Source organism: Thermobia domestica, chromosome 7 (assembly GCF_964235325.1).
Source record: "Thermobia domestica chromosome 7, izTheDome1.hap1.1, whole genome shotgun sequence".
Classification (NCBI taxonomy): Eukaryota; Metazoa; Arthropoda; class Insecta; order Zygentoma; family Lepismatidae; genus Thermobia; species Thermobia domestica.
This window is the reverse complement of record NC_137460.1, coordinates 160,016,719-160,027,037: the sequence shown is the minus strand read 5'-3', so window position 1 is coordinate 160,027,037 and position 10,319 is coordinate 160,016,719. Positions and strand designations below refer to the sequence as shown.

Sequence of the window (10,319 nt, the reverse complement as noted above, 5' to 3'; positions counted from 1 at the left end):
TTTTTCGAACTAAAAATTTTTAAAAAATTTCGAACCAATTTTAAAAACAAGTTTCGAACTAAAGATGTAAACCACATTTGAAAATTTTCAAATTAAAAATTTTTCGAACTAAATTAAAAATCAAATTTTGGACACTAAAAATTCTTTAATTATTTTTCGAACAAAATCGTGTAAACCAAATCTTGAATATATTTTTCACCTTAAATTTTCAAGATTACCATGATTTGAAAACAAGTGTTCAGGGTTTCAAGAAATAATAAAACATATTTTTTTCAACTTGTTGTATTTAACGAAAGGTATGTGGTCTTCCTATACATGTTTATTAACATAATAAATACAGGATCTAATTAATGAATATGTTGGACGCGTCATCATCTTCGAATGTTGTAGCCGTATCCTGTAAAGAAAAAGAAGAAACGACGGATTACTTTAAGAATTTCTTTTTTTTCTGAAACATTAAAAATGAGTCAATATTGATAAGAGAGAAATAAAACTTACTCGTAAATGATGGATCTGTTTAGGTTCATCTTCCTCCTCGGGTACAGGATCACTGCATTTTTTTCACCGATGGATGTTTATGAACTCTTCTGGGTACTGCATTTTTCTTGGTGTTGCTCCTTTATGGTCAAGGTTCCTCCTTCGGTACGAGATGACTGCATTTCTTCCACTGATGGTGTTGGTGGTGGTTTATAAACTCTTGTGGGTACTTCATTTTCTTCTTGGTGTTGCTGCTTTGTGGTTAAGGAAGGGAAAGAAGAAAAGGAAAAGGAAAAAAGAAATGGCGGCCTTATTGGGTATTTACAGTTTTTTCTTCTTCATCTTCTTTTTCCAGTTCCATCTTCTGTTTTTTTTTAACGTACCCGTACGGAACCGTATCGTAGGAATTGAATTCTTTAAATCGACGTTTTGTGTACTGGATACTGTACATTTTTTCTTCTTTGCGTGTGACGATGGTATGGTCTTTGGTCCTGCATATCTTATGGGGGATAGTGATGGTGACTTGTCCACGGCATTGATTTGTAATCATTTCTTTTAGCGTGTTGAAATTTAATTGTTGTCCTGCATTGTAATTTAATGTAAATCCTCTATTTTTGCATATGTAACTGGTGACGTTGGTATCTGGATTGTATATTTCTAGGCTGTAATTTTTTGGTCCTCCACTGACAAATGTCTTGATGTATGCTCGTGGTCCATAAGACTCCATCTCATTCGATAAGCATCCCAAGTACGTAGAAGGTTCAATGGTTGGCTCCCCGGGCTTCTCTGTAAATATTACAGAATCCGTGTCGAAATATAAAACACGTTCCTGCAACATTTCCAGGTACTTGTACAGTTCCAGACGTGCCTGACATGTTGTAAATGCACCTAACACGACATTGGTGTTTCGGTTTTGAACAGGCACATGTTCATTGTACTCCCAGAACGCATACAACATCGTATCATTGATGGGTACAATTTGATGGAGTTTAATGTCGGGGGAAGTGAGTTTTTCATAAAATTCTTCCGGCCGATCAATAATTGTGGTCTGGCTAAAGTTTGATCTTTGGCAAAGCTTTCCCCATAATGAGTTCACACAAAGCTTAGATAAACTTCTTCGTGCAGGATTATTTTCAATTTTGGACGGATCCAATGCAATACCTTCACGCTCCAGGACGGTTTGTATGAATTTTGATTTGTCTTCTTCGCTGACACAGGAACTGGGCCAGCCAGACGCTTCCATTTTCGATTTCAAAAATGTATTGATATATTCCGTGAACAAGCCACCTGTTTTCGTGATGGGATCATATTGTTCAATGTCATAATCCCAAATTTCAAAAATTTCCACTGGTTGATATCCTAATTCTACTGCTTTCTGGATTTCATATGATACCCATGTTCCAGTGAGGCATCGCTCCTGATCGTTGTGTGTACACGTTGCTGTAGGGTCTGGGTTCATTTCTTCGGCACACGCAGCACACAGTGGAAAGAGTAGTTTCTTGTTACATCGGTAAGGCAGGAGACCATGATAAAGATGGCGACTTGGTAATATCGACATTTTGATCAGACCATTGACTTTATTTATTGGTGGTATGTTTTCATCACCCTGTAGATAAATTCGTGGATGGCCTACAGGGTATTTAGCACACTTATTGATGTAAGGATAAAGCGAGACAATATCGAAATATTTTATTACTTCTCCTGCTTTTTCATCGACTTGGTGGTATAATTTCACGCAATTGGTCCTTCCTCCAAAAAAACTATCTCTTGGATTTAATGGTCTGCGGTTCATGTACGGGTGATTCTTCAGATACGTCGCCATTGCAGGATTTTGTTTTAAGAACTGATTAAATTCGCACTCCCACATTTCATGTACAATGTACCCCAATTCACGCAGTCTTGCATTTTTTCTTTGCGTTCGTTCATAACGGAATTCCATGGTGTCTTCTGGATTGCTGTAGATGGGCTGATTACGGCCTGTAGTAAAACATACTTTACACCCGTGGTAAAAGCAGCCAGCATGCTCGTAGACGTGCTCCTCTAACGTCTCAGGATCTTGGTAGTAACCATCAACATGGAATCCCGCAATAAACACTTCTTTTTGTCGGGCCGCATGTAAGATTTGTTTTTCTTCGGTTTTTTCAATGTAGGCCAGCCATTGCATTGCAGCGATCGATTGGGTACTTCTCCATCGATAGCCATGTGCGGGTAGAATTCCAATGGTGTTGGGTTTAAGGAAATTCCGGCGAAATACTAAATTGGAAGCACTGGCAATCGTGATCGTCTCCAAGAAGGGATTCACTTTGGTTTCTGTTTCAAATGACGTCATAAACGAAACGCATGCTTGTCGCAGTACATTGACATCTTGAATACAATACTTGAGAATTTCTTTCTGGAAATCAAACGTGTCATTACGATGATCGTTGTACCACTGCATGAACTTGTTTCTGTCTTCGACGGCCATTTCATCTGCACCATAATACTTTGTTTCTGGAAGTGGTCCAATATACGATTGATTCTCCTTGGTGTTGAAGAAATGCGGGAAGTAGCCTTTGGTTGCGGGTAAATTGAACGCTTTTGACAATTTACTTAATGCCATAGGTAGGAAGTTCAACGAGTCAATGAACGTCAGATTATTCAACGTTAAACTCAGTATCTTGGTCCCATTTAATATGACGTCAGGTCTCCATTGACATTGTTCTACCATGGTCTTTAGGATAAAATGTCCATCGTATCCCTTAGCGTTGTGCGCGACACAGAAAATCCTATTTATATTGGGACGACGTTCCCGCAAGTACTGGAGAAAATCATAAACTGGATCCTCTCCTTGGAAAATATGCTGGCGCTGACCACACGTACTGCAAGACTGCTGGATATTATCGTTTTCAACACATGCATAACATACTTGTTGTGCAACCAATAAATTTGGAATGTGTACATACGTATTATCGCCAATATTCGTGTCCTGCATAGATTCTATATCGTAGAATATCAACAAGGCTTTCTTTGCGTGCATGAGTGAAGGAACACCAGGTTTCAAGCATTGGCGATCAGGAAGCATAAAACATTGATGGGATCCTGGAACAATCTTCTTACAAACATTGCAAAAGATCTCATTGCAATCATGAATGCGTTCTCCACTTCGTACAAAGGAATATACTCTGTAACATCTAGTACATTGCTGCACCATTCTGCATACAGGTTCCCCTTGATGATATACAATATTACGATGATTGTTAAAACATTCTTCGCCGTAAAATTGACGATTGCAGTCGTTGCACAGCACTAGCGTTTGATTCTTGTCGCATAGAGGTCTCTGTAGACATTTGGAGCATGTTACAGGACAATTTTTCACATGTCTGTTACGTTCACTGTATTTTTTATGGCACGCTTCACAGTAGAAATTGGTTGCAAAACAAGCAGTTAAAGATTGGATGATATCAAAATGTCCAGCCAAACAAATCAAATTTATGGGAGTGCGATTTTCGTCGTTGGGCCCCTCGTACATGATATCATGACCTGTGAAACTGGTATACACTGTAATTTTATATTCTTTGAGGTATGCCTGGAATTGTCGAATTTCATTTACACTGGCACCATGATCCAAATTCACTCCTGCATTTGCACATAATGCATTCACTTCATCGTCCACAACACATTTTCTCTGATGTTGATACTGTGTATATCGTTTCATATCTGTATTCTTGTATTTTTTCAGGCCAATAGCAATAACAAGGGCGTACGCCAAACACCTTGAATCTTGATTTTTTACACGTACAATCCCTCGCTTGATTCGTAACAATTCTTCATTTTGAAGAACTCCTTGCCGCAAACCGCCATAGCCACGTGGAATATCGACACGATGAAAATGCACGGTGAATGGCTCGTGCAGGAGAAACGCATTGTTACTTTGTAACACTCTTTCAAAGGAGGCCCACATCGTTTCCAGTGTTAGGTTTCGGGCTTGGCGAAAACTCACCCAAAACGGTTTATTCGTGTTGCGTGGTGATATTACGGATAAACCAACCATCGCCTCATCGTCGACATTGGCTAACAAATGGTCTAGCATTGCTTGGAAACTGTTATGTACATACTGTATGATATCGGTTCCTACGGGCGGTGCGTTGAATTGAATTTCGAGCATTCGGCCCTCAATGTTAAATCGTCTATAATGACGAGTGATTTCATTGCGAACAGTAAAACCCGATTCGGCCATGGTTAAAAACAGGAGAAAACAAACAAACAGGTACGGTAAAACAAATGTGTAATGGAAAAAGGAATTGTGCAGCGTGAATTTACTACAAAAGAAAAGAAGAAAGAAAAATCTTAATCACCTGATAAACAGGAAATCATAACATTCATGATAAATTCTTAACTAAGCAATTCATGTAAAGGTCCTGAGTTTGATTCCCTGGCGGTGGCGTTCAGAATCTCATTATGAAAGCACGTGTACTAGAAATCAAAGTTTTTTTTTTTTAAATAATTATGTTACTGAAATGAGTGTTTTATTGCTGTCAAACTCGAGACCATTACATCAGCATGTAACTGACCTATCATTCTATAGTGATAAAAAGAATGCATGAAATGAATGAATGTTTCATCAGTGCTGAGATGTGACAAAGTACGCGTAAGCATTTTTTCCCCACTCACAACGACCTTTAAATGATGCGTTTGCAAGTTGAAGAGATTCATCAAGCATTAACGATACACATACGTAATTGTCAAAACAAAAATCTGTATAGCGTATTTTTTTATTATTATTATTGTGACTAAGCGGTTAGCGTACATGGTTCGGACGTGGAAGGCCCTGGTTCAATCCTCGGTGGGGTTTGCTTTTCCACGTCGGGGGCATGTCAACCCTTTTCTGAAATTTAATATTCTCACGCGTTATCATACATTCTTTTCAAAACTAAGCTAAATGGTTGACGTACACCTCATAATACATAAACGTACATAAATCGTCTATAGTGACGAGTGATTTCATTGGGAACAGTAAAACCCGATTCGGCCATGATTAAAAAATGAAAACAAACAAACAGGTACGGTAAAACAAATATGTAATGGGAAAAAAGGAATTGAGCAGCGTGAATTTGAGTTGATTTTTTGATTTTTTAGTTTAGCGTCCCTTTCAGCAGCGAGGCTATATGAGACGTGGACCTACTGATTAACGTGGAATCCGAACCACATGAGCTCCCCGCCGGGAATCGAACCCTGGTCTCCCACGCCAAAGGAACGTATGCTAACCGCTTAGCCCAGGAAATCATAACATTCATGATAAATTCTTAACTAAGCAATTCATGTAAAGGTCCTGAGTTTGATTCCTGGCGGTGACGTTCAGAATCTCCTTATGAAAGCACATGTACTAAAAATCAAAGTTTTTTTTAAATAATTATGTTACTGAAATGTGTGTTTTATTGCTGTCAAACTCGAGACCATTACATCAGCATGTAACTGACCTGCCATTCTATAGTGATAAAAAAAAAGAATGCATGAATGAATGTTTCAACAGTACTGAGATGTGATAAAGCATGCGTAAGCATTTTTTTCTACTCACAACGACCTTTAAATGATGCGTTTGCAAGTTGAAGAGATTCACCAACCATTAACGTTACACATACGTAATTGTCAAAACAAAATCTGTATAGCGTATTTTTTTTATTATTATTATTGTGACTAAGCGGTTAGCGTACATGCTTCTAACGTGGAAGGTCCTGGTTCAATCCTCGGTGGGGTTTGCTTTCCCACGTCGGAGCGTTGTCAAGCCTTTTCTGAAATTTAATATTCTCATGCGTTATCATACATTCTTTTCAAAACTAAGCTAAATGATTGACGTACACGCCTCTGGCCTTGGTTCAATCCCGGGCGGTTGCTCGAATATCACGTTAAGCTGAAGGGGCCGCTAATGCTTTCAAAGGGAATCGAACCATATTATTCTCAGGCATAGTTTCTGAAATTTTGTAATGTATTCTTTTCAAAACTAAGCGCACACATCTTTGACCATGGTTCAATTCCCGACGGGAGTTCACTGAAGGGTCGCTAAACATATCATTTATCGTGCTTACTTCTAATGTGTGGGGATCCTGATTCGTACTCCCACTTTCCCATTCCACTAATTTCTTCATAGTCTAAATATTTCGTACTAAAAGTAAAACAGTGTATGAGTGATCCACCACCACAAATATAAAATAAAAATGATTTTCGAATCTTGGGTGACAAATAAAATCTCACTGAACTTACCTCAAATTCAATGAACAAAAAGTCGGTGCAGTAAAGCTTAAATGAAGACACTTCTAAAAAAGCAGATCTTCTTCACTTCACAGTTGAGAGCGATGTAGGCTTTGAAAAATGAAATTTAGATTTTTATTTAGGTCGTTGTGAAAACGATGTCACCGTCAGCCAATCAGAAACGAGGAAATTTATAAAATGACATCACAACGAACCAATCAAAACGCTCGCTGCTTTTGTCATGAATCACGAACCAAAACGATGTGTAACAATCGATCGTGACGTCATTCACGTTTCTCAATAGTTACAACATCTAGTATCACAGTTCTGATCCCAAATGCTTTCTGTCAGGATCATGTCACTACTTGTCGTAACTGTGACGACATTTCATTTTCCTCATATTCCATACGAGAATGTCAATGTTTGCTTTTTTCATGAATCATGCTGACACGTTCGTAGTAAAACTAAAGTAATGCGATTCGCTGACGTTTGCATTTTTTCAATCATATGTACTTCTATGTCGTCACACAAAGAAGTCTATCAGCATTTTATTTTAATCCACGAACGGAAGCGTTACACTGTCAGATTTATTTTCTTAAAGTATAAGTGTATCCTTTTCAAGAACCATGGTTCGAAACCCACCAAGCACGATTAAAACCGAATTCATTCATAGCTAAGCGGTTAGGATACACATCTTTGGTTTGAAAGACCTGAGTTCGATTCCTGGAGAAACATTTCTTAGGATTTTTCTAAAACTTTTTTCAATTTCTAGTTCGAAAATTTTAAAAGTTTAGTTCGATAAAAAGTTTGATTTGAGAAGTGTTACACTGTCAGATTTATTTTCTTAAAGTATATGTGTATCCTTTTCAAGGACCATGGTTCGAAACCCACCAAGATCGATTAAAACCGAATTCATTTAAGCGGTTAGCATACACATCTTTGGTTTGAAAGACCTGAGTTCGATTCCTGGAGAAACATTTCTTAGGATTTTTTCTTAAACTTGGTTTCAATTTCTAGTTCGAAAATTTTAAAAGTTTAGTTCGATAAAAAGTTTGATTTGAAAATTTTTAGATGTGATTTACATCTTTAGTTCGAAACTTTTGTTTTAAAAATGTTTTAGTTCGACAAAATTTTGTTTCAATTTTTTTAGTTCGAAATTTTTTTTGGGTTCGAAAATTTTTTGTTTGAAACTTTTTTGTTTCAAAATTTTTTAGTTCGAAATTTTTTTTGGGTTCGAAAATTTTTTGTTTGAAACTTTTTTGTTTCAAAATTTTTTGTTTGAAAATTTTTGTTTAAAATTTTTTTTAGTTTTGAAATTTTTTTAGTTCGAAAAATTTTTTAGTTTAAAATTTCTTGTACTCTGCGGAACCGTTTCGAAAATAATCGGAGCAGTTTAGGTAAGACAAATCTGGCAACACTGTTTCCATTAATGAAGCGCTTACTGAGCGTTTAAAAAATCGCTTAAACTCACAACAATGTGTTATAAGAAATCTACAAGCGACACCTCTCTTTCACCATTGTTACTTCCAGAGACATAGACTACTAATTCAAGGACAGGATCTCCATCAAGGTAAGAATCATCTTATCTGTCAAAGAGAACGATAATATTTAATGTAAACTTCAGTACAATATCATGATACCAAAAAAAGGGTTATTTAAGGAGGAGGTTGAACCCTTCATGGGAACTTTACGCATAACCATTAAAAAAAAAATCCCGGTCTAGGATGGATCGCCGTCATAGCACTCTGTATTTCCCTCATGGACTGTGGGGGGGGTAAGATCATGTGACTTCTATCCACCAATCAAAATTGAGGTACCAAAACACGCATCTTACACATAAAATAAAACAAATAAGTAAGGGGTTTTCCCATGTAATCTGTTCATCGTGTGGCGGGTCTAAAATCATGTGACCTCTGTCGGCCAATCAGAATCGAGGTACCAAAGTATACATCAGAAAGGACACCCTAATTTCAAAAATCCTAGGACCTAAAATCACGTGATCTCTATCATCCAATCAGAATCAAGGTACCAAAGCACTTATCTTACCCGTAAAAGGAAACGAATTAGTGATGGATTTCCTCGCAAGGGTAAAACATGACGTCATACCATGTGACCTGTTCACCGTGTAGCGGGTCTAAGATCATGTAACCTCTATCAGCCAATCATAAACACTCATCTTACCCGTAAAAGGGAACGAATTTTCAAATATCCCTGGGTCTAAGATCATGTGACAGCTGTCAACCAATCAAAACACACATCTTACCCGTAAAAGGGAACAATTTTCAAAAATCCTAGTCATAAAAGAGAATGAGGGATTTCCCCGCAGGGTGACTCATGACGTCATACCACGTGACCTGAAAATTTGAATTTCCCGCGTGGGCGGGGCCTAACGTCACGTGACCTCTCTCAGCCAATCAGAATCGAGAAATTTTTGCTGACTCGGCGCAATATACGTCGACCCCTACTACTCTATCTCTGCGAGATCCATCTTAATATTGTCCTCCCATTTTCGCCTAGGTCTTCCTAATGGTCGTTTTCCTATGGGTCTACCAGTCAAGACTTTGAAAGCGTTTCTACTTTCTTCCATTCTAGCTACATGACCTGCCCACCTAAGCCTCCTAGACTTGACGACCCTAACAATGTTGGATAAACCGTATAAACTATGTAGTTCCTCGTTATGAAGCTTCCGCCATTCCCCATTCTCGTTCCTCTTGGGTCCGAATATTCTTCTCAGGATCCTGTTCTCAAATACTTTCAGAATTATAGGAGGCCCAAATATACGTATTAATGCTTAGCCCTCAGAAAAAATCTAAGTTACGGTGCTGTCTCTAATGTGAATTTATTTGTACAATTCTGCTAATAGTTAACTATATCAGGTTGGTCTCTTTAAACCTTGGGCCGTGGAGAGAAACAATATTACAGGAGGATGTATTCAGATTTTAAGAAGGTGGGGAAAAGAGCGAGGATGAGAAAGATGAGAAGAAAGAAAGAAAGAGAAAGAAAGAAACACTTCTACATTTACTTCATAATGAATTTAAACACATATAAACGAAAAAGGGATATCAGAACCCACCACCATAATATTTGTGGAAATGTTGGCAACATAATATTCTGGCGTAATATATTTCCTGCCAATTCTGGGGCCTCAGTGTTTGGCCCAATTCTGGCCTTACAGCAGTGGCGGATCCAGGGGGCGATCGGAGATGTTGCCCCCCCCCCCCGGAGAGGAAACTTTCTTATTTTATATATTTAAATAAAACCCATCCCAGAGTTTGGAACTCTTAAAAGTAGCTCTAAGTAGCAGTATTAAAACCTACCGCCCCCAGAAGTCCGTCCTGGATCCGCCCCTGTCTTACAGAAGCTACCATCTAGGAATTCACCTCGTGGGACTGAAGAAAACCTTAATAAGGAATACCAGCCAGAGCTGGGTTCATGCCCACGCTCGATCTATCTATTTTAATGCCTTTTTTTGTGTTGGACAGTGTCTGGTAAGGGTAAATGCGTACTGCTTTAAAATGTTTACATGTTAAAATTCACTTTATACTGTACTTTGAACACGTAATTCAATGTGTATTATATTCTTCTTACAGAAACATGCTTTATTTCCTAATACTTTA

At 38.0% G+C, this 10,319-nt stretch overlaps 1 protein-coding gene across 1 annotated transcript; it reads right to left on the bottom strand.

The window, feature by feature from the left end:
- Nucleotides 1-275: 275 nt before the first annotated feature.
- Nucleotides 276-3,667, bottom strand: LOC145689387 (uncharacterized). Its single transcript, XM_081763541.1, has 2 exons — nt 499-3,667; nt 276-397 (listed from the first exon to the last, which is right to left on the bottom strand). Exon 1 carries the CDS (start codon nt 3,665-3,667, stop codon nt 788-790), a length of 2,880 nt encoding a protein of 959 aa, XP_081619667.1. The 3' UTR covers nt 276-397; nt 499-787.
- Between the last annotated feature and the right edge of the window lie 6,652 nt (nt 3,668-10,319).